The sequence below is a fragment of the Heterodontus francisci genome, chromosome 26, assembly GCF_036365525.1.
Source record: "Heterodontus francisci isolate sHetFra1 chromosome 26, sHetFra1.hap1, whole genome shotgun sequence".
Lineage (NCBI taxonomy): Eukaryota > Metazoa > Chordata > Chondrichthyes > Heterodontiformes > Heterodontidae > Heterodontus > Heterodontus francisci.
This window is the reverse complement of record NC_090396.1, coordinates 9,921,967-9,947,050: the sequence shown is the minus strand read 5'-3', so window position 1 is coordinate 9,947,050 and position 25,084 is coordinate 9,921,967. Positions and strand designations below refer to the sequence as shown.

General features: G+C 45.5%; 1 protein-coding gene across 1 annotated transcript in view; it reads right to left on the bottom strand.

Annotated features, from left to right (window-relative positions):
• The window catches only part of acsf2 (acyl-CoA synthetase family member 2), a 358,345-nt gene that overhangs the window by 295,209 nt on the left and 38,052 nt on the right, over positions 1–25,084 (bottom strand). Inside the window, exon 3 of the mRNA XM_068057776.1 lies at positions 6,216–6,344. Coding sequence (XP_067913877.1) covers positions 6,216–6,344 — 129 coding nt within the window. The remainder of the gene's footprint in view (positions 1–6,215; positions 6,345–25,084) is intronic.

The following is a 25,084-nucleotide window of genomic DNA, read 5'->3' as shown; positions in this document are numbered from 1 at the left end:
ATTAAATTAATCAGGTGCCTGTGCATCTCCTTGGCTCACCCCATTGATTTAAACAATGGGTGACATATATTCCAGAGGGGTTCAGTGAATGGAAGGATGAAGTAAAGGCTATTGGCATGTTTAAATATTGGTTGAATGTTCAGGATAATGGACAGGAAATGAGGTCCATGGACTGGCAGAATGTGGTGAAAGAGTGGAGAGTAAGAAAGTGCAGTGCAAGTACTGATAATGAGGGTCCACAACTGATTCTTGTGTCAGAAAACCATCATGTATTAGAGAAAGGCCTTCCGATAATGCAAGAGGGAGATCTTGCAGTGTTAGTCCAGACAGATATAAAAGTGCAAGCAGAGGCCATAGCTTGAAGAAATTAGACAATGAGATAAAGGTCACAGAACAGTCTTGGAACAAAACTAGAGACAGAAGTCAGCTGTGGCTCAGTTGGTAGCACTCTTGTCCTGAGACACAAGGTTCCAGGATGAAGTCCCACTTCATGACTTGAACACAAAAATCTAAGCTGAAGGCATGCTGCACTGTTGGTGCTGCCATCTTTTGGATGAGACATGAAACCGAGGGCCCATCCGCACTCACAGGTAGATGACAAAGATCCCATGGTATTATTTTGAAGAAGAGCAGGGGAGTTATCCCTGGTGTCCAGGCCAATATTTATCCTTCAATCAACATCACAAAAGAAGATTATCACATTGCTGTTTGTTGGATGTTTGCTGTGTGCAGATTGGATTTTTTTTTAATTTTTTGCATGGGATGTGGGCGTCTCTGGCCAGGCCAGCATTTATTGCGCATCCTAATTGCCCTTGAGAAGGTGGTCGTGAGCTGCCTTCTTGAACTGCTGCAGTCCATGTGAGGTAGGTACACTCGCAGTGCTGTCAGGAAGGGAGTTCCAGGATTTTGACCCAGCGACAGTGAAGGAACGGCGATATCGTTCCAAGTCAGGATGGTGTGTGACTTGGAGGGGAACTTGCAGGTGGTGGTGTTCTCATACATCTGTTACCCTTGTCCTTCTAGGTGGTAGAGGTCGCAGGTTCGGAAGATGCTGTCGAAGGAGTCTTGGTGAGTTGCTGCAGTGCATCTTGTAGATGGTACACACTGCTGCCACTGTGTGTTGGTGGTGGAGGGAGTGAATGTTGAAGGTGGTGGATGGGGTGACGAACACTAGCGGGCTGCTTTGTCCTGGATGGTGTCAAGCTTCCAGAGTGTTGATGGAGTCATACTCATCCAGGCAAGTGGAGAGTATTCCATCACACTCCTGACTTGTGCTTTGTAGATGGTGGACAGGCTTTGGGGAGTCAGGGGGTGAGTTACTCGCCGCAGGATTCCCAGCATCTGACCTGCTCTTGTAGCCACGGTATTTATGCGGCTGGTGCAGATCAGTTTCTGGTCAATGGTAACCCCCAGGATGTTGATGGTGGAGGATTCAGCGATCGTAATGCCATTGAATGTCAAGGGAAGATGGTTAGATTCTCTTTTTATGGAGATCATCATTTCCTGGGACTTGTTACTTGCCACTTATCAGCCCAAGCCTGAATGTTGTCCAGGTCTTGCTGAATGTGGACCAGGACAGCTTCAGTATCTGAGGAGTTGTAAATGGTGCTGAACATTGTGCAATCATCAGCGAAAATCTCCACTTCTGACCTTATGATGGAGGGAAGGTTATGATGAAGAAGCTGAAGATGGTTGGGACTAGGACACTGCCCTGAGGAACTCCTACAGTGATGTCCTGAGACTGAGAAATTGACCCCCAACAACCACAACCATCTTCCTTTGTGCTAGGTATGACTCCAGCCACACCAGGCTGACACCTCATTTTGAAGTCTGCCAAGTGCTGCTCCTGGCATGTTCTCCTGCACTCTTCATTGATCCAGGGTTGATCCCCAGCTTGATGGTAATGGTAGAGTGGGGGATATGCTAGGTCACGAGGTTACAGATTGTGGTTGAATACAATTCTGTTGCTGCTGATGGCCCACAGTACCTCATGAATGTCCAGTTTTGAGCTGCCAGATCTGTTCTGAATCTATCCCATTTAGCATGGTGGCAGTGTCACACAACACGATGGTGGGTATCCTCAATGTGAAGATGGTACATTGTTTTCACAAGCATTGTGGGGTGGTCACTCCCACCAATACTGTCATGGACAGATGCACTCAATAGTGACTACACTTCAAAAGTATTTCATTGACTGTCCGGTGGTCACGAAAGGTGTCCTTTTCTTTTTTCTATTGTTACGACCAGGTGAGAAAGAGGTCTAGGGTTCCCTTTCAGCCTTCACCTGGTCTTACTGTAACAGGGTTTATTTTTAAACACACCGTGTTTTTATCTCCCCCTTAGTGAATCCTTGTTCATCACTTTCCAATTATAAGGCAAAGAAACCAGCACAAACAGGCTTTCTTAGGTTTAAAGAAGAAAGATTGAAATTTATTAAAACTTAAACGCTAATTCAGTTGATACCTACGGATACATGACACACCCCCACTAGCATGCATACACGATACACATATGCAAATAGACAGAAAAGAGAAGAAAAAATAAAGTGGAAAAGTTTGAGGCAATCTCTGAAGACGGTGTTTTTTGTTACTGTGCTTCGAGCTCTCTGTAGAGTCCACGATTGTAGGTAGATCTTGCTTTTCGTTGGGGCCCAGTATTCTTCTTAAACATTGTTCACTGTGGGAGACTTTTCTCTCTTGTGGTTCATGTGTCTTCAGGGGGTTTCAGTTCAGTGAGAAAGAGATGGGAGCAGAGAAGAAGACAGGAGGTGTTCTTCAGTCCAGGAGCAAAGAGCTTTCTGCCGGTTCAAAGACTGTCTCTACAATTTAAAACTCCCCAAGTTGGCCAGCAGGGTGGTCATGTGACCAACTGATTTGACCATGTCTGTTCCTGTATTGTATGGAAGCAGGGGATAGCTCCTTTGTTCCAGCACTGTCTGTTCCTATCCAAAAATGTCTTTCCAGCCAGGGGCCTGGTAATTCATTGTAACAGGCTTTCTCTTCTTCCCAGCAACAATTTGAAATTTAATGTCCATGTGGTGAAATTAATGTGCCTCATTCTTGGCAGCTGGGGGCCAGCATGACACTATGGAGACACCTCAACACTGTATTCACTCTAGCTATCACTTCACTGCATTGCTCATGTACCTGCGTTAGAATGCCCAGATTGCTTTCTTTCTCCACCAGCTATTTTGAACCCTGTGATTCACAGCCTGCCTCTCCTCAGCCAGCTGTACTGAGTGGCAGCTTGTTCTGGTTGCTCCCTTTCCTTCTCTGGGTGTTCCTGCATCAAAAATCTTCCCATTTTCAGATCACATCTGTCACCTTCCCTTTGTCAAATGCCCTTCTCCTCAATTTTCCATTGATGCCACAACTGTCATTGAGAATTTGAGGATGACAGGTATGAACACACACTCTGCCATTCGCTGGTATGTTCCATCATTGTCCATACTCATTCCTAATTTCCACCTTCATAGAAGCCTCGGAAACATTCCATCATTCAATTCCATCAATGCTTTCCTTCTCCGCGCCCACCCCCCCCCCCTCCCCCTCAACACCTCACACTGTCAGATACTCTACAGCAGGTTAACAGCATGACATAGGAAAGGGCTTCACACAGTAGTTAGCATTGAGGATTTCAATAAAGAAGGAATGGAGAAACCGCAGAGGTACAATGTGCAGCAGGCTGACAACATCTGGTGTGAAATAGCTCAATGCAGAATTCACTCCCAATATCTGTGTATTATGAACTTAATCTGTGTGATAGAGGCCAGCATAGTTTAGATTAGGTCATTAGGATTCTGCAATTCAATAGGACAGGATGTGTTAGATCAGCACAATTTAAGAAGAAAGGCAGAATTCATGAAAGGATCTATGTAAAGAATTATAGCCTAGTGTGCAGATCTAAGTGTTAATGTCCTGAATGAATAGTAACCTCTCAGTTTTATAACCTCCATATTCCAGCCAGAATGAACCATATGTAGGACAACATTACCACTGACTGATGTAGTCGCATTAGACACACCAGAATAGCAGTCGTAGAGTCAATAGGTTCAGAACAAGTCACCTGACATTGCTCAAGAACCATTCCCCTAGGTCAGAGGTTCCCAAACTGTGTATCCCTGGGATTCAGAAGACATGACTTGAGGGTACACAGGTGAAATTATCCAACAGCAGAGTTCAGGTGTTATGCAAACAATGGACCATTTTTTCCTCATTTAAAATTTTTATTATGTTTTCATTGTGTGTGCAGCCACTGCACTGAACAAAGTCTCATCCTCGGTGATTTCAACCTCCATCTCAACTCATCACACTCTCTCTCCTGAGTTCACTGCCCTCTTTTCCTCCTTAAATCTCTCCCTCCATGTAAACTCTCCAACGAATATTCACGACCACCCACTCGACTCTGCCATCTGATGTGGCCTCACTACTCCCTCTGTATCAGTTATAGATAAGGCCAACTCTGATAATTTCCTGGTATCACTCTCCACCCACATCCCCCTTCGCAGCCCAACCCTACTTCCCTCTGTATCTGTCCCTGGAAAAAAGCTATTCCCCAATTCTCTTACATTTGCGCTTTCAACATCTCAACTGTCGAGTCGTTGGCCCTCTGCTCACCACAACATTCTGCAGTTACTGATTTACTCAACCATACCCTCACTTCCACCTTTGATATCCTAGTCTCCAATAAAACCATAATAATATCCTAGTCTCCATTAAAACCATTACTCTCTCTCACTCTAGTCATTACCCTTGGTGTGGCCCTCATCTCCACTCCCTTAAGTCCAAGGGATGCAGCCTTCAAAGGATGTGACTTATTAGGCCATTTACCACCAGGTCTGTCCGGACCACCTAAAGCACTATCGGGTCTTGTTCTCATCTGCTAAAACTGCTCACTATTCCAGGATTCTCCTGGAATGTAAAGAAAATCCACGGCTTCTTTTGTCTACTGCAAACCGTCTTCTTAAACCTCTCTCCCTGTCACCTCCACCCTCACCTTCAACATCGATTTCTTTAGCATGAAGATTGAGACCCTCTGATCATCTGCCTCTCTTTCTAAATAGCGGCTCCATATGTTCTCTAGTATACCTGTGGTATTTAGGAAAGAAGGGCAGCTTACCAATAAATCTGAGGATGTAACTGAACATTAGAAACAAGATGCCAGAATTTACAGCTATTGTACTAGCTGGGAGCTCAATCTTGAGGATGGAAATTTATTTAACATTCATGACATTCCCTTCCATTAGCCCACCCGGATAATGCTTCCCCCACCCCCCGTTCTAGCCCTGAATTCGCATCTTTCTGTAGTTTCTCTCCTAATTCCCTTCATATCCTCTCTGAGCTCATCTTGTCAACAAGACCCACCTCCTGTTCCCTCGACCCTATTCCCACTAAAATGCTGACCACCCAACTTCCCCTCCTGGTCCCCATGTTAGCCGATATTCCAAACTGTTCTGTCTCTTCAGGTGTTGGCTGTCTTTCCTTTAAACCTGCCGTCATCACACCTCTCCTCAAAAAAACCCTTGATCCCACTGTCCTTGCAAAATACCATGTCATTTCCGTTTCCTCTCCAAAGTCCTTGAACGTGTTGTCACCTCCCAAATCCATTCCCGTCTTTCCCGGAACTCCGTGTTTGAATCCCTCCAATCAGGTCTCCGCCACTGTCACAGTGCTGAAACAGCTCTTATCAAAGTCACAAATGACTTCCCATGTGACTGTGACAAAAGTAAACTTTCCCTCACCTGTCTGCAGCCTTTCACACGGTTGACCACACCATCCTCCTCCAACACCTCTCCACTGTCATCCAGCTGGGTGACACTCCTGCAGATGCAACCTTTCTTGACTCTCTCTTTCACCATGACAGTGTTCAGTGCTCCCTCTCTTGCCTTTCACTTTAGCTGCTCAATAAAGCAAATTATTCCAACCCTGAAACCGAGCAGTTTATTCACCAGGCATCTCTGGAGAAAAATACCAACCAAACACAATTCCCCAGAGAATTCTAACTGCCATTTATGGAAGTCTTGTGGGAGGCTGAAAATGCAGATGTTGCTCTGAAATTCCTTTCCTTTTTGGCCTGGCAACCCCACAAATGAGGGCAGCATTCCAGGAAATGGGGGTTTAGCTTGGGAAAAACCCTCCATTGCATTTACATTGAGCAGCTGGCATTATGAGCATTGTCTGGGCCATGCTGACATTATAGAACCTTCTACTACTTACCATTATGATGCCAGCTTGTGCGGTTGCAAGCTGCATCAACACCCACTCATATGTATTTGGTCCCCACATGCCCAGTCGGTCTCCTTTCTGCAGTCCAATGGCGAGCAGTCCTGCAGCCATTTGGTCAACCTGTGAAAACCGAATGTTATATAGTCAGAATTCAGAGCCTTAGGGAAATAACTGGAGCAGAGAGACAGTTAGTCCATGCCAATTTCGATCAAAGCTGCAGCTTAAATGCACCTAATTATCCTTCCGGGTCTGTTGCACTCTTGTTAATAATGGATTATTCTAATAATGTCAGTGTCCCTCTGAAAGTAGGTGGCTGCAGCACGGATTCATCGAAATGATACTGGAGTGAAAAGGTTAAATGAAGAGGCCATAGACTAGACTTGGATTCCCTTGAGTTTTGAAGATTAAGGTGTGATCGAATTGAGGTGTTTAAGATGATTAAAGGATATGATAGGCAGAGTAAATGGAGTTGAGATACTAATCAGCAATGATCTAATTCAAGGGACTGAATGCCTTCCTCCTGGTCCTATATTGTTCTTTGAGGGTACTTTGTGCAGTTCAACCTGTTGAAGCTACAACACAGGGATACAGGGATGCTCAACAGTGGAAGCAATATGCTACAAACAGATGTAAGAAATCCCACAGCCAGTGGATCAGATGTTAACTCTGCAATCCAGTTGCAAAGGATGGTGGACAATTAAGCAATTAACGGGAGGAGGCTGCTCCATGAATATCCCACTCCCCAAAGATGGTGGAGCCCAGAATGTGAGTGGAAAAGCTACGCCTGAAGTGTTTGTAACAATCTTCAGCCATAACGGTCAAGTGCATGATGCTTCTAGGCCTCCTCCTGCGATCTGCACCATCACAGAAGTCAGTCTTCTGCCAGTTCAATTCACACTAACGTCAAGAAATGGTTTAACACACTGGATCCATCCTCGACTGCAGGTCCCAACAGTATCCGACTGTGGTGCTGAAATCCTGTGCTCCAATACAGTTACAACTCTACTATCCTCCCTGCAGGTATGTCTGGTCCATAAAGAGCAGGAGACTCATATGGACAGATAAACATCAGCTTGGATCTGTTGGGCTGAATGGGCTATTTCTGTGCTGTAATTTCTACGTAAAATTCAACCTGGCCAATTTCCATCCAATTAGTGGGCGGCACAGTGGCGCAGTGGTTAGCACTGCAGCCTCACAGCTCCAGCGACCCGGGTTCAATTCTGGGTACTGCCTGTGTGGAGTTTGCAAGTTCTCCCTGTGTCTGTGTGGGTTTCCTCCCACAGCCAAAAGACTTGCAGGTTGATAGGTAAATTGGCCATTATAAATTGCCCCTAGTATAGGTAGGTGGTAGGGAAATATAGGGACAGGTGAGGATGTGGTAGGAATATGGGATGAGTGTAGGATTAGGATAAATGGGTGGTTAATGGTCGGCACAGCCTCGGTGGGCCGAAGGGCCTGTTTCAGTGCTGTATCTCTAAATCTAAATCAAATACTCTCAATCATCAACAAAGTGATGGAGGGAGTCATCAGCAGTGCTAACAAGCAGCATTTACTCACCAACAACCTGCTCAGTTTGTGTTTCATCAGGACCACACAGCTCCAGAATTCATTTCAGCCTTGGTCCAATTATGGATTAAAAGAGCTGAATCCCAGGAGGTGAGGTGAGCGTGACTGCCCTTGACATCAATGCAGCATTAGAACTGAGTCTGGCAGCACTGAGCCGTGGTAAAATTGAACAGGGGAAAACTCTCCACTGGTTGGAGTCATACCTAGCACAAAGGATGATAGTTGTGGCTTATGGAGGCCAATAATCTCAGTCTCTGGGCATTGGTGTAGGAGTTCCTCAAAGCAGTGTCCTATGCAAAGTTTCCTTTAAAATGTAGTTGTTCTGTGTGGCCCTTCTTTTTTCAGTGTTCTACCCCTTTAAATATTTTTGCGTGGCCACGGACATGTTATTTATTACTGAACAAGGACTGCTTTTAGGCTGCTGTGTGGCTGTGCAACTCAGTAGGAACATTGGTCCTAGGCCCAACCATCTTCAGCTACTTCACCAATGACCTTCCCTCCATAAGGTCAGAAGTGGGGATAGTCACTGATGATTGCACAATGTTCCGGACCATTTGCAACTGCTCAGATACTGAAGTAGCCAATGTCCAGATGCAGCAAGACCTGGGCTAATAAATGGCAAGTAACATTCATGCCAGACAAGTGCCAGGCAATGACCATCTCAAACAAGAGAGAATCTAACCATCTCCCCTTGACATTCAATGGCATTACCAACACTGAATCCCCCACTAACAACATCCTTGGGGGTTACCATTGACCAGAAACTAATCTGGACCAGCCACATAAATACTGTGACTACAAGAGAAGATCAGAGACTGGGAATTCTGAGACGGGTAACTCACCTCCTGACTGCCCAGTGCCTGTGCACCAACTACAAGGCACAAGTCAGGAGTGTGATGGAATGCTCTCCACTTGCCTTAATGGGTGCAGTTCGTACAACACTCAAGAAGCTGTGGGTGTACCCGCACCACATGGACTGCAGTGGTTTAAGGCAACTCACCACTACCTTCTCAGAAAAAAATTCTGTTCACTTTGAGGGAGCATTATTGTTCCTCTGAGGGGATTAAATTTGCGGGTTACTACAGAATGTTCTCTCACAAAGCTCCAAGTTCAGTTTGCATATGCCTGGATCCAGAAGCTGTCCCTATCCTATCCTCACACAGGACATAACAATGACCTTATTGTAGCAATCTATTTTTAGTTTAGTTTAGTTTAGAGATACAGCACTGAAACAGGCCCTTCAGCCCACCGAGTCTGTGCCGACCATCAACCACCCATTTATCCTAATCCTACACTAATCCCATATTCCTACCAAACATCCCCACCTGTATTCCCCTACCACCTACCTATACTAGGGGCAATTTATAATGGCCAATTAACCTATCAACCAACAAGTTTTTGGCATGTGGGAGGAAACCGGAGCACCCGGAGGAAACCCACGCAGACACAGGGAGAACGTGCAAACTCCATACAGGCAGTACCCAGAATTGAACCCGGGTCGCTGGAGCTGTGAGGCTGCGGTGCTAACCACTGCGCCACTGAACTTAAGCAGAGCAGGTGTCTATAAACTGAAACAAATATTTCCATTTTTAATCGAACAGAAATCTGAAACAAAAATTCTAATTCTAAAAAGTAGCTATATACAACATGTTTTATTATATTAAAGGTGCTATATAAAAACAAGTTGTTACTGTTGTTGATGTCCTTCAACTCCCACCCACTTATACCTTTCCCATTGGTGCCCAAGGAAATCCTGTGAACTCGATGCCGTGCCTTTATCAGCTACTGGCTTTAACAGCATGAAGGCAGTAAAGGATCAACAAGTGTTTTCAAAGCAAGGATTCTTGACCAAGAGTCTCTGAGAAGATTTCTAGGAATCCACAATGTGAGCGGGGCATTGAGGAAGGAGAGAAAGAGCTGTCATCGTCACTCCGCAATTTACAAAGGCTCCATTTGCTGGATCCAGACTGCCAAATCCTGCATGACAGGAAAGCTGCTTTAGTCTGGGCACAATGCGCCAATGAAGCTGAGCCATACACTGGCGGTGAGCCTGCTCGAAACATCCTTCCCTCACTCACTCACTTTTTATCAGCCACCTGCGGACTCGATGTTGGGAGGCAAAGCAACAATGCTGGGCCATCACTTAGCACCTCCATTAGTGTCCCTCCTGCTGTCGCTGGCTGGGGAGGATTAACCTTAATCAGCTGTCAATATGTGGAAGAGAGACCTTAGTCGTGCCCTGCACGACCTGATCGGAGACCCAGCAGAGGCAAAGGAACCAGAGGCGACATGTAGAAATGTTCTTTTTATGCAGCAGGTTGTTCTGATTTGCAATGCGTTGTCTGCAAGGCTGGTGAAAACAGGTTCAATAATAACTTTCAAAAGGGTGCTGGATATATCATTGAAACGGAAAGGTTTGCTGAGTTATGAGAAAAAAGTGGGGGAGTGGGACTAATTGAGTAGCTCAGAGAGCCAGCACAGACACAATGGGCCGAATAGCCTCCTTCTGTACTGCTCTCTTCTGAAAGAGAGCGAGCGAGCGAACGAATGGGGTGGGGTAGGAGCGTGAACCTGATTGGTGTATTTCCAAAAAAAGCAAGGAGTGATATTAGAGGACAGCAGACAGGTGATTGGTTGGTGAATAATAGATTTTTATTTTGAAACTAGGGCAGTGGTTTAAACTAGGACCAGAAAACTATAAAGTACTGTATTAAATTTATAGCTTAACTAGTTAAACTAACAATCAAATTTCAAATCAGGGCAGGTATAACTAAGGGATCCAAAGACAGGGCTCCTTGGATGACGAGGGAGATACAGAATATGATGAAATAAAAAAGAGGGTGTTGCATGTCAGGTGAATTCTTCAAGTGAGAACCAGGCCAAATACAATAGGTTGAGAGTGGAAGTGAAGGGTAAAATAATACGAGCAAAGAGAGAATACAAGGATAGAATGGCAGTTAACATAAAAGGAAACACAAAAATTTTCTACCAGCATGTAAATAATAAGCGGGTAGTTAGAGATGGGTGGGGCTTATTAGAGGATAAAGAGGGTGACATATGCTTAGTGATGCAGGGCAAGGCTAGAATACAGAACAAGTACTTTGTATTGGTATTTACTAAGGAAGAGGATGCTGGCAAAGTATCAGAAGAAGCAGAGATGATAGAGGTAATGGATGGGGTGAAAATTGATAGGAAGGATGCCCCGGAAAGGCTGGATATGCTTAGAGTCCAGATGGCTTACATACCAGGTTGTAAAAGGATGTGTGAGTGGAGATAGCGGAAGGGGTTGTCATAATCTTCCAATCTTCCCCAGATACAGGGAGTGGCAAATGTGACACTCTCATTCAAGAAAGGGTGTAAGGACATTCCGAGTAACTACAGGTCAGTCAGTTTCACATCTGTGGTGGGTAGGTTTTAGAAATAATAATCAGGGAATAAAAACATCAACAGGCAGTTGGAGAGGTTTGAATTAATTAAGGTAAGGCAGCAAATATGTGCAAAGGCAGACCATAAGAAAGGGGTGATCACTTTGATGGGATTTTACTATAGGCCCCCCAATAGTCAGAGGGAAGTGGAGGAGCATATATGTAGAGAAATCACAGATAGGTGTAGGAATTACAGGGTTGTAATAGTAGGTGATTTTAACTTCCCTAATATCGACTGGGACTGCCTTAGTGCTAAGGGATAGGGATGAATTTGCTAAGTGTGTCCAGGATAGTTTTCTGAAGCAGTATGTGGATGGCCCTACTAGAGATGGGGCTGCACTCGACCTCCTCTTAGGAAATGAGGATGGGCAGGTGGGTGATGTGTCAGTGGGGGAGCACTTTGGGACCAGTGACCATAACTCTATTAGCTTCAAGATAGTTATGGAAAAGGATAGGATTGGTCCTCAGGTTGAAGTCCTAAATTGGGGGAAGGCTAATTTCGATGGCATCAGACAGGAACTCTCAAAAGTTGATTGGGAGAGGCTGTTTACAGGTAAAGGGACGTCTGGCAAGTGGGAGGCTTTTAAAAGTGAGAGAGGAAGAGTTCAGGGCCGGCATGTTCCTGTTAGATGGAAGGATAAGGCGGGCAAGTTTAGGGAACCTTGGTTGACGAGGGATATTGAGGGTCTGGTCAGGACAAAGAAGGAGGCATATGTCAGGTATAGGCAGCTGGGATCAAGCCAGTCCCTCGAGGAGTATAGGGGATGTAGGAGTACACTTAAAAAGGAAATTAGGAGGGCGAAAAGGGGCCATGAGATTTCCCTAGCATATAAGATAAAGGAGAATCCTAAAAGATTCTATAAGTATATAAAGAGTAAAAGGGAAGCAAGGGAGAGAGTAGGTCCCCTTATGGATTAGTGTGGCAATCTATTTGTGGAGCCACGAGTTCAAGGGAGGGAACACCAATATCCTGGAGCATATCAACATTACAAAGGAGGAGGTGTTGGAGGTTTTGAAGCGCATAAAGGTGGATAAATCCTCAGGGCCTGACCAGGTGTATCCTAGGATGCTCTGGGAAGCAAGGGAGGAGATTGCTGGGGCCCTGGCAGAGATTTTTGTATCATCGTTAGCCACGGGTGAGGTACCAGAAGACTGGAGGATAGCTAATGTTGTGCCTTTATTTAAGAAGGGCAGCAGGGATAAGCCAGGGAACTACAGGCCGGTGAGCCTTACATCAGTGATGGGAAAGTTATTGGAAGGGATTCTGAGAGATAGGATTTATATGCATCTAGAAAGGCATGGTCTGATCAGGGATAGTCAGCATGATTTTGTGCATGGGAAATCATGTCTCACGAATTTGATTGAGTTTTTCGAGGAGTTGACCAAGAGGATTGACGAGGGCAGGGCGATGGACGTTGTCTACGTGGACTTTAGCAAGGCCTTTGACAAGGTCCCGCATGGTAGGCTGGTCCGGAAGGTTCGAACACATGGGATCCAGGGTGAGCTAGAAAATTGGATACAAAATTGGCTTGGTGATAGGAGGCAGAGGGTGGTAGTGGAGGGTTGTTTTTCAGATTGGAGGCCGGTGACCAGTGGTGTGCCGCAGGGATCGATGCTGGGCCCTCTGTTGTTTGTCATATATATTAATGACTTGGATGTGAATGTAAGGGGCATGATTAGTAAGTTTGCAGATGACACCAAAATTGGTGGAAGAGTGGACAGTGAAGAAGGTTGTCTAAGGATACAACAGGATATCGATCCACTGGGAAAGTGGGCAAGGGAGTGACAAATGGAATTTAATGCAGACAAGTGCGAAGTGATGCATTTTGGGAAGTTAAACCAGGGCAGGACATATACAGTGAATGGCAGGGCACTGGGGAGTGTTGTTGAGCAGAGAGACCTTGGGGTGCAAGTACACAGTTCCCTGAAAGTGGCAACACAGGTAGACAGGGTGGTGAAGAAGGCGTATGGCATGCTTGCCTTCATCGGCCGAGGCATTGAGTACAAGAGTTAGGACGTCATTTGTTGTACTGTGTACAAGAGTTGTCCATAACGTTGGTTAGGCCGCATTTGGAGTACTGTGTACAGTTCAGGTCGCCGCACTACATGAAAGATGTGATTAAGCTAGAGAGGGTGCAGAAAAGATTCACAAGGATGTTGCCTGGTTTGGCGGGCTGGAGTTATAAAGAGAGATTGGATAGACTGGGCCTGTTTTCCCTGGAGCGAAGGAGGCCGAGAGAGGCATAGATAGGGTAGATAGCCAGAGTCTGTTTCCCATGGTAGGGGTGACTAAAACTAGAGGGAATAGATTTAAGTTGAGAGGGAGGAGGTTTAAAGGGGATCAAAGGGGTAAATTTTTCACACAAAGAATAGTGGGTATCTGGAATGAGCTGCCTGAGGAGGTGGTGGAGGCAGGAACAGTAGCAACATTTAAGAGGCATCTGGACAGGTACTTGAATGAGCAAGGCATAGAGGGATATGGAATTAATGCAGGCAGGTGGGATTTGTATAGATAGGCATTATGGTCGGCATGGACGCGGTAGGCCGAAGGGCCTGTTTCTATGCTGTACGGCTCTATGACTCTATGCTTGAGTAATCTAATGGAATTTTTTGATGAAGTAACAGAACGGGTTAATGAAAGGAATGCAGTGGGGGATGTTTACATGCATTTTTAGTTGACAAAGTATTATATAAAAGGCTGCTTACTGAAATTGAGGCTCTTGGAATTGGAATGCAGGAAACATCTGTAATCAGATAGTGGCATGAATACAGATAAATGATGTAGATCTAATTGCCATTACTGAGACATGGTTACAAAGAGAACTGAATGGGAACTGAATATTCCAGGGTACACAATATTTCGGACAGACAGACAGAAAGGCAAAGGGGGAGGGGTAGCCCTGATAGTAAAGGTTGACATAAAGACATTAATAAGAAGGATCTGGCCTCAGAAGATCATAAAGTAAAATCAGTTTGAGTGGAAATTAGGAATAGCAGGAGTCAGAAAACACTAGTGGCAGTAGTTTACAGGCCCCCTAACAGTAGTTATATTATTGGACAGAACATTCAACAGGAAATTATTGGAGTGTGTAAAAAAAAAAGGTAATGTATTAATTATGGGGGACTTTAATCTGCATGAAGACTGGAATAATCAAATTGGCGACAGTGGTCCAGAAGATGAGTTGGTAGAGTGTTTTCGTGACAGTTTCTTGGAGCAATAGGGAACCGACTAGGGATAAAGATCTTGCACTGTGTAATGAAGCAGGGTTAATAAGCAATGTAATCATAAAAGATCCACTGGGAAATAGTGATCATAATACCATTGAATTTCATGTTAAGTTTGAGTGTGACATTTCAATCACAAACAAGAATCTTAAACTTAAACAACGCCAATTACAAAGGTATGAGGGAAGAACTGGCTATGGTTAATTGGGTAAATAGACCGGAAGGTATGGCGGTAAATGAACAGTGGGAAACAATTCAAGGGGTTCAACAAAAGTACATTCCGTTCAAAAACAAAAACTCGTCAAGAAAGACCCATCCATGGCTCACTAAGGAAGTTAAGGAGAGTACTAGACTGAAAGAAGAGGCTTACAATGTTGCAAAAAATAATAGCAAGTCTGAGGATTGGGAGTGTTTTCGAAAGCAGCAAAGGGCCACCAAAAAGTTGATAAAAAGGGAAAAAATAGAATAAGAGTAAACTAGCCAGCAATGTAAAAACAGATAGTAAGAGGTTTTATAAGTGCATAAAAAGGAAGAGAGTAGCTAAACCAGCCATTGATCCCTTCGAGGCAGAGACAGGAGAACCCATCATGGGAAATGAGAAAATATTGAACAATATGGAACAATTATTTTGTGTCTGTCTTCACAGTAGAAGACATTAGTTCCATACCAGATATAAGCAGTAACCTAGTAGCTAAAAAGAGTGGGGAAATTAAGGATATTGATATCAGCCGAGAAAAATTATTGGAGAAACTTGAGGGACTAAAATCTGACAAGTCCCCGGGACCAGATGGCCTACATCTTAGGCTTCTAAAAGAGATAGCTACAGAGATAGTGGATTAGCTGGCTATGATTTTCCAAAATTCCTTAGATTCAGGAATAGCCCTGTCAGATTGGAAATTGGCAAATATTACACCACTTCTCAGGAAAGGAGGCAGTTAGCCTGACATCAGTCATTGGGAAAACGCTGGAAACTATTATTAAAGAAGCCTTAACATTGCACTTGGAAAAGCATAGTCTGATTAGAACAAATCAGCATGGCTTTACTAAAGGGAGATCCTGTTTGACAAATTTATTATTTTTTGAGGATGTAACTAGTAGGGTAGATAAAGGGGAACCAGTAGATGTAGTATAATAAAAACAAGAAATGCTGGAATCACTCAGCAGGTCTGGCAGCATCTGTGGAAAGAGAAGCACAGTTAACGTTAACTCTGCTTCTCTTTCCACAGATGCTACCAGACCTGCTGAGTGATTCCAGCATTTCTTGTTTTTATTTCAGATTTCCAGCATCCACAGTATTTTGCTTTTACAGTAGATGTAGTATACCTGGATTTTCAAAACACATTCAATAAGATGCCACTAAAAGATTAAAAGGCAAGATAAGGGCTCATGGTGTTGAGCGTAATATATTAGCGTGGATAGAGGATTGGTTAACAGACAGGAACCAGAGAGTGGGCATAAATGGGGCATTTTCAAGTTGGCAGGCAGTGAATCGTGGGGTGCCGCAAGGATCAGTGCTGGGACCGCAGCTTTTTACACCTTATATAATGACTTAGATGAAGAGACAGAAAGTAATGTATCTACGTTTGCTGATGATACAAAGCTCGGTGGAAAGGTAAGCTGTGGGGAGGACAGAGAGAGGCTGCAAAGAGATATAGACAGGTTAAGTGAATGGGCAACAGGATGGCAAATGGAGTATAATGTAGGAAAGTGTGAAGTTGTTCAAGCTGGTTGTGAAAATAGAAAAGCAGAATATTTGTAAAAGGTATGAAACTGGTAAGTGTTGATGTTCAGAGAGACTTAGGGGTACTCGTACAAGGAACGCACAAAGTTAACATGCAGGTGCAGCGGGCTATTTATTTTATTTTATTTTTAGTTAGAGATACAGAACTGAAACAGGCCCTTCGGCCCACCGAGTCTGTGCCGATCATCAACCACCCATTTATACTAACCCGACACTAATTCCATATTCCTACCACATCCCCACCTGTCCCTATATTCCCCTACCACCTACCTATACTGGGGGCAATTTATAATGGCCAATTTACCTATCAACCTGCAAGGCTTTGGCATGTGGGAGGAAACCAGAGCTCCCGGAGGAAACCCACGCAGACACAGGGAGAACTTGCAAACTCGACACAGGCAGTACCCAGAATTGAACCCGGGTCGCTGGAGCTGTGAGGCTGCGGTGCTAACCACTGCGCCACTGTGCCGCCCACATTGTTCACCTGGTCGTAAGAACGGATAAATTGATACTTGAGGCGGTGCAGTGACGATTAACAAAATTATTTCCTGGGATGAGGGAGTTGTCCTCTGATGAGAGGCTGAGTAAATTGGGCCTATACTCTCTGGAGTTTAGAAGAATGAGAGGCGATCTGATAGAGACATATAAGATTCTGAAAGGGCTTGAAGCTGAGAGATTGTTCCCACTGGTCAGGGACTCTAGAACACAGATACACAGTCTCAGGATAAGAAGCCAACCATTCAGGATTGAGTTGAGGGGAAATTATGACACTCAAAGGGTTGTAAATCTTTGGAATTCTCTACCCCAGATGGTTGTGGATGCTCCATCAGTGAATACATTTAACACTGGGGTGGATAAGATTTTTGGAGTCACAGGGAATCAAGGGATATGGGGAGCGGGCAGGAAAGTGGAATTTATTTATTTATTTTATTTAGTGATACAGCACTGAAACAGGCCCTTCGGCCCACCGAGTCTGTGCCGACCAACAACCACCCATCTATACTAACCCCACAGTAATCCCATATGCCCTACCACCTACCTACACTAGGGGCAATTTATAATAGCCAATTTACCTATCACCTGCAAGTCTTTGGCGGGGGGAGGAAACCGGAGCACCCGGCGAAAACCCACAAGCCCAAAATCAGCCATGATCATATTGAATGGTGGAGCAGGCTCGATGGGCCATATGGTCTACTTCTGCTCCTATTTCCTGTGTTCTTTTGAGGGTCACTGTCAGCTTGGATATAAATATTGGCTTAAAGACAAGATTATGACATATTTAGATAAGGTCGATAACGAAAAGCTGTTCCTATTATGTGATCGTCCAAGTACTAGGGGACACAGATTTATGGTTTTGTGCAAGAGATGTGGGGATGGGGGAGGTGCAGGGTTTAGGCTGAACTTTTTTTTTTACGCAGCGAGTGGAAGTGGAACTGTAACAGTCAATGATTTCAAAAGGAAACTGGATGGGCACTTGAGGGAAATAAATGTGCAGGACTACAGGGATAGAGCGAGTGAATGGGACTGTTCTCTCAAGAGCAGCCATGGACTCGATGGGCTGAATGGCTTCGCTTCACGTATTAGAACCACATGAAGAAAGAATGGGTTCAGAATTCTGCTTCACCAAGTGCGGAGATGAAATTTGTCCTTGGCATCAATGTGGAGAAGAGTATATTTTAGAGGTTATAATTTTTCAAGATTCCTTTCTCCAAGGAAGACACTGACAATATTCTTCACCCTTTAAACCATATCCCGGTGCTACTTGCAACATAGAATCCCAGTTGTTAAACTCCAGAAAGCTGGTTATGGAAGGATGATGCTGGAGACTATCTTTACTCAGTTTCACATTTATTGTGCAGAGTAATAGGATTATAAACATGTAGCTCCTCACTCAAACCCTTCACCATTCTCAGTAAGCATCTGCTTATAAGTGCTCAAGTAAGACCCTAATTAACACCCTCTACATGCATATAATTAAACAACTGATACACAATTAACAGATTAACGCCAGTTTCCATGCAGTTACAAAGCTCCCACCTAATTCAGGTGGATTCCAGGCCCAGATAACAGAAGACCCAACGAAACATAGTTGGGAGTGAAATCTGAGGAAGAAGGATGTTGTAAATGCAGCACAGCTCTTTTAGGGCTCCCACCACCCCATTCCTGTGAAGCTGACCAAGTTAAAATTGGCCCCTATTATTTAAACTTGAAAAACTATGATAAAGGATCAATGATACCACCAAGACCCTGCATTCAGTCTTGTATGTCAGGGATGCACCTTTTCCAGTGCTCTCTGATCCAGCAGCTTTATATTGGGCTGCTTGTGGACATTAGTGTTGTTTTTCCAAACACTGAAAGTGTGTCCCTTTTAGTTTCAAGTTATGTAAGTAAAATAAAACTGATAATACATATAAGTATCTTAGTTTACATGAGCATTTTAAAAAATTCATTCATGGGATGTGGGCGACGCTGTCTAGGCCAGCATTTATTGCCCATCCCTAATTGCCCTTGAGAAGGTGGTGGTGAGCTGCATTCTTGAACTGCTGCAGTCCATTTGGGGTAGGTACACCCACAGTGCTGTTAGGAAGGGAGTTCCAGGATTTTGACCCAGCGACAGTGAAGGAACGACAATATAGTTCCAAGTCATGATGGTGTGTGACTTGGAAGGGAACTTGCAGGTGTTCCCATGCATTTGCTGCCCTTGTCCTTCCAGTTGGTAGAGGTCGGGGGTTTGGAAGGTGCTGTCTAAGGAGCCTTGGTGCATTGCTGCAGTGCATCTTGTAGATGGTACACACTGCTGCCACTGTGCGTCGGTAGTGAGGGAATGAATCTTTGTAGGTGGGGTGCCAATCAAGTGGGCTGCTTTGTCCTGAATGGTGTCAAGCTTCTTGAGTGTTGTTGGAGCTGCACCCATCAGGCAAGTGGAGAGTATTCCATCACACTCCTGACTTGTGCCTTGTAGATGGTGAACAGGCTTTGGGGAGTCAGGAGGTGAGTTACTTGCCGCAGGATTCCTAGCCTCTGACCTGCTCTTGTAGCCACGGTATTTATATGGCTACTCCAGTTCAGTTTCTGGTCAATGGTAGCCCCTTGGATGTTGATAGTGGGGGATTCAGCGATGGTAGTGCCATTGAATGTCAAGGGGAGATGGTTAGATTCTCTCTTGTTGGAGATGGTCATTGCCTGGTACTTGTGTGGCGCGAATGTTACTTGCCACTTATCAGCCCAAGCCTGGATATTGTCCAGGTCTTGCTGCATTTCTCCACGGACTGCTTCAGTATCTGAGGAGTCACGAATGGTGCTGAACATTGTGCAATCAGCGAGCATCCCTACTTCTGACCTTATGATTGAAGGAAGGTCATTGATGAAGCAGCTGGAGATAGTTGGGCCTAGGAAACTACCCTGAGGAACTCCTGCAGTGATGTCCTGGAGCTCAGATGATTGACCTCCAACAACCACAACCATCTTCCTTTGCGCTAGGTATGACTCCAACCAGCGGAGAGTTTTCCCCCGATTCCCATTGACCTCAGTTTTGCTAGGGCTTCTTGATGCCATACTCGGTCAAATGCTGCCTTGATGTCAAGGGCAGTCACTCATCTTCACCTCTTGAGTTCAACTCTTTTGCCCATGTTTGAACCAAGGATATAATGAGGTCAGGAGGTGGTTGGCCCTGGCGGAACCCACACTGAGCATCACTTGAGCAGGTTATTGCTAAGCAAGTGCCACTTGATGGCACTGTTGATGACACCTTCCAAAACTTTACTGATGATCAAGAGTAGGCCGATGGGGCAGTAATTGGCCGGGTTGGACTTGTCCCGCTTTTTGTGTACAGGACATACCTGGGCAATTTTCTACATTGCCCACTAGATGCCAGTGTTGTAGCTGTACTGGAACAGCTTGGCTAGGGGCACAGCAAGTTCTGGGGCACAGGTCTTCAGTACTATTGCCGGAATATTGGCAGGGCCCATAGCCTTTGCAGTATCCAGTGCCTTCAGTCGTTTCTTGATATCACGTGGAGTGAATCAATTGGCTTAAGTCTGGCATCTGTGATGCTGGGGACTTCAGGAGGAGGCCGAGATGGATCATCAACTCGGCACTTCTAGCTGAGGATTGTTGCAAATGCTTCAGCCTTATCTTTCGCACTGATGTGCTGGGCTCCCCCCCATCATTGAGGATGGGGATATTTGTGGAGCCACCTCCTCTAGTTAGTTGTTTAATTGTCCACCACCATTCACGGCTGGATGTGGCAGGACTGCAGAGCTTAGATCTGATCCGTTGGTTGTGGGATCGCTTAGCTCTGTCTATCGCATGCTGCTTCTGCAGTTTGGCACGCAGATAGTCCTGTGTTGTCGCTTCACCAGGTTGAAACCTCATTTTGAGGTATGCCTGGTGCTGCTCCTGGCATGCCCTCCTGCACTCTTCATTGAACCAGGGTTGGTCTCCTGGCTTGATGGTAATGGTAGAGTGGGGGATATGCCGGACCATGAGATTACAGATTGTGGTTGAGTACAATTCTGCTGCTGCTGATGGCCCACAGCGCCTCATGGATGCCCAGTTTTGCATTGCTAGATCTGTTCGAAATCTATCCCATTTAACATGGTGGTAGTGCCACATAACACGATGGAGGGTATCCTCAATGTGAAGGAAGGACTTTGTCTCCAAAGACTGTGCGGTGCTCACTCTTACCAATACTGTCACAGACAGATGCATCTGCAGCAGGCAGATTGGTGAGGGAGAGGTCAAATACATTTTCCCCTCTTGTTGGTTCCCTCACTACCTGCCGCATACCCAGTCGAGCAGATATGTCCTTTCGGACTCGGCCAGCTCGATCAGTAGTGTTGCTACCGAGCCACTCTTGGTGATGGACATTGAAGTCCCCACCCAGAGTATATTCTGTGCCCTCGCCACCCTCAGTGCTTCCTCCAAGTGCTGTTCAACATGGAGTAGTACTGACTCATCAGCCGAGGGAGGGCGGTAGGTGGTAATCAACAGGTTTCCTTGCCCATGTTTGATCTGATGCCATGAGACTTCATGGGGTCCAGAGTCGATGTTGAGGACTCCCAGGGCAATTCCCTCCCTACTGTATACCACTGTGCCACCACCTCTGCTGGGTCTGTCCTGCCGGTGGGACAGGACATACCCGGGGATGGTGATGGCAGTGTCTGGGACGGTCTGTCAGGTATGATTCCGGGAGTTGCTTGTGAAGGTGGAATTTGAATTTAATTAATATATCTGAAATTAAAAAGCTAGTCTAATGATGGCCATGAAACCATTGTCGATTGTTGTAAAAACCCATCTGGCCCTTTAGGGAAGGAAATCTTACCTTACCTGGTCTGGCCTACTTGTGACTCCAGACCCACAGCAATGTGGTTTACTCTTACATGCCCTCCGAAATGGCCTAGCAAGCCACTCAGTTGTATCTTTTTTTTAAATTCATTCATGGGATGTGGGCGTCACTGGCTATGCCAGCATTTATTGCCCATCCCTAACTGCCCTTGAGAATGTGGTGGTGAGCTGCCTTCTTGAACCACTGCAGTCCATGTGGGGTAGATACACCCACAGTGCTGTTAGGAAGGGAGTTCCAGGATTTTGACCCAGCGACAGTGAAGAAACGACGATATAGTTCCAAGTCAGGATGGTGTGTGACTTGGACTGGAACTTGCAGGTGGTGGTGTTCCCCTGCATCTGCTGCTCTTGTCCGAGGAGGTGGTAGAGGTCGCGGGTTTGGAAAGTGCTGTCTAAGGAGCCTTGGTGTGTTGCTGCAGTGCATCTTGTAGATGGTACACACTGCTGCCACTGTGTGTCAGTGGTGCAGGGAGTGAATGTTAGTGGATGGGGTGCCAATCAAGCGGGCTGCATTGTTCTGGATGGTATCGAGCTTCTTGAGTGTTGTTGGAGCTGCACCCATCCAGGCAAGTGGAGAGTATTCCATCACACTCCTGACTTGTGCCTTGTCGATGGTGGACAGGCTTTGGGGAGTCAGGAGGTGAGTTACTCGCCACAGGATTCCTAGCCTCTGACCTGTTCTTGTAGCCACGGTATTTATATGGCTACTCCAGTTCAGTTTCTGGTCAATGGTAACCCCTAGGATGTTGATAATGGGGGATTCAGCGATGATAATGCCATTGAAAGTCAAGGGGAGATGGTTAGATTCTCTCTTGTTGGAGATGGTCATTGCCTGGCACTTGTGTGGCGCAAATGTTACTTGCCACTTATCAGCCTAAGCCTGGATATTGTCCAGGTCTAACCGCTACGAAGTCAATAAAAAGGACTTAAACCGGACGGACCACCCGGCATCGACCTAGGCACAGGAAACAACAATGGCCAACCCAGCCCTGTCGACCCTGCGAAGTCCTCCTTACTAACGTCTGGGGCTTGTGCCAAAGTTGGGAGAGCTGTCCCACAGACTAGTCAAGCAACAGCCTGGTGTTGCTTGTAATGAGGTCTGGAGCTGAGTAATCCTGGCGGAACCCAAAATGAACATCAGTGAGCAGGTTAGTGGTGACTAAGGTGATGCTTGATAGCCCTGTCAATGAAACCTACCATCACTTTGCTGATGAACGAGAATAGACTGAAGAGGCAGTAATTGCCTGGATTGAATTTGTCCGATGGACACAACATACCGGGACAATTTCTGCTTTGTCAGTGTAGCTGTACTGGAACAGCTTGGCTATGGGTACGGCTTGTTCTGGAGCATAAGTCTTCAGTACGATTGCCGGATGTTGTCAGGGCCCATAGCATTTGCAGTATCCAGTGCCTTCAGCTGTTTCTTGATATCACATGGAGTGTATCGGATTGACTGAAGACTAACATCTGTGATTCTGGGGACTTCTTCAGGAGGCGGCAGAGACGGATCATCCACTCGGCATTTCTGGCTGAAGATGGCTGCAAATGCTTCAGCCTTATCTTTCGCACTGATGAGCCGGGGATGGGGATATTTGTGGAGCCTCCTCCTCTGGTTAATTGTATAATTGTCCATCACCATTCACAACTGGATGTGGCAGGACTGCACAGCTTTGATCTGATCTGTTGGTTTTGGGTTTGCTTAACTTTGTCTTGCATGCTGTTTCTTCTGTTGAGCATGCAGGTATTCCTGGGTTTTAGCTTCACCAGGTTGACACCTGATTTTGAGGTATGCCTGGTGCTGCTCCTGGCATGCCCTCTGCACTCTTCATTGAACCAGGGTTGATCCCTCAGCTTGATGGTAATGGTAGAGTGGGGGATATGCTGAGCCATGAGGTTACAGATTAAGGTTGATTACAATTCTGCTGCTGCTAATGGCCCACAGCGCCTCATGGATGGCCTGTTTTGAGCTGCTAGATCAGTTCTGAAGCTATCCCATTTAAGACGGTGGCAGTGTCACACAACATGATTTTTTTCATTCATTCGGGGGTTGTGGGTGTCACTGGCTAGGTCAGCATTTATTGCCCATCCCTTGTTGCCATTGAGAAGATGGTGGTGAACCGCTGCAGTCCATGGGGTGTAGGAACACCAACAGTGCTGTTAGGCAGGGAGTTCCAGGATTTTGACCCAGCGACAGTGACAAGTGACAGTGAGTGTGATAATGGGACTTTGTCATCACAAGGACTGCGTGGTAGTCACTCCTGTCAGTACTGTATGGACAGATTCATCCGCAACAGGTAGATTGGTGAGGTCAAGTTTAAGTAGGTTTTTCCCTCTTGTTGGTTCTCTCACCATCTGCCGTAGACCCACTCTAACAGCTATATCCTTAAAGACGCAGCCAGCTCGGTCAGTAGTGGTACAACTGAAACATTCTTGATGAGGGACTGAATTCCCCCACCCAGAGTTCATTCTGTGCCCTTGGTATTCCGAGTGCTTCTTCCAAGTGGTGTTCAATATGGAGAAACACTGATTCATCAGCTGAAGGAGGGCAGTAGGTAGTAATCAGCAGGAGGCTTCCTTGCCTGCATTTAAACTGATGCCATGAGTCTTCGGTCAATATTGAGACTCCCAGGACCACTCGCTCCCAACTGTATATCACTGTGCTGTTACCTCTGGTGGGTCTGTCCCGCTAGTGGGACAGGACATACCCAGGGACAGTGTTGAACGTGTCTGGGATATTGGTTGTAAGATATGATTCTGTGAGTATAACTATGTCAGGCTGTTGCTTGACTAGTCTGTGGGACAGCTCTCCCAATTCTGGCACAAGTCCCCAGATATTAGTGAGAATGACTTTGCAGGCTCGACAGGATTAAATGAGATTTTGCCATTGCCAGTACCTTGGTTGATGCTGGGCGATCCATTCAGTTTTCTCCTTCTTTGACTTTTTCATTGCGGTTTACAAGAACTGAGTGGCTTCCTAGGCCATTTCAGGGATATTTTTAATTGTATAACTAATTTGTATACAGTAAGATACTTGTGCTGTGTTACAGAGGATCTGTGAAATTTTTATATCATGGGTTGGGGACCTCAGTAGCAAAAAGGTTGAGAAACGCTGCTTTAAACAAGTTAGCCAGATTTACCATTGAGTTAGTGGCAGTGGTTTTCAGTGACACACTGTTAAACTTCAGAAAGCTGGTTATGGAAGGATAATGCTGGAGCCTATATTTACTCAGTTTCACATTTATTGTGCAGAATAAAAGGATTACAAACATGTAGCTCCTCAGTCAAACCCTCCACCAGTCTGTGAGTGTCAGCTTATAAATGCTCACCTCAGACCGCAATTAACTCCCTTCACCTGCATATAACCAAACCACTGATGTACAATTAACAGATTAACACACTGCAATTGTCCCTTACCCTATTTTCACCCCAACAATCCCCTTCCTCAATGCTCTCATGAGTCAAGACCACCTTCCCACTACACACTAGCACATCACTGCCTGACCCCAGAATCACCTTTTACTACATCAAGATCGAAGGATACCCAACTTCTCAATACT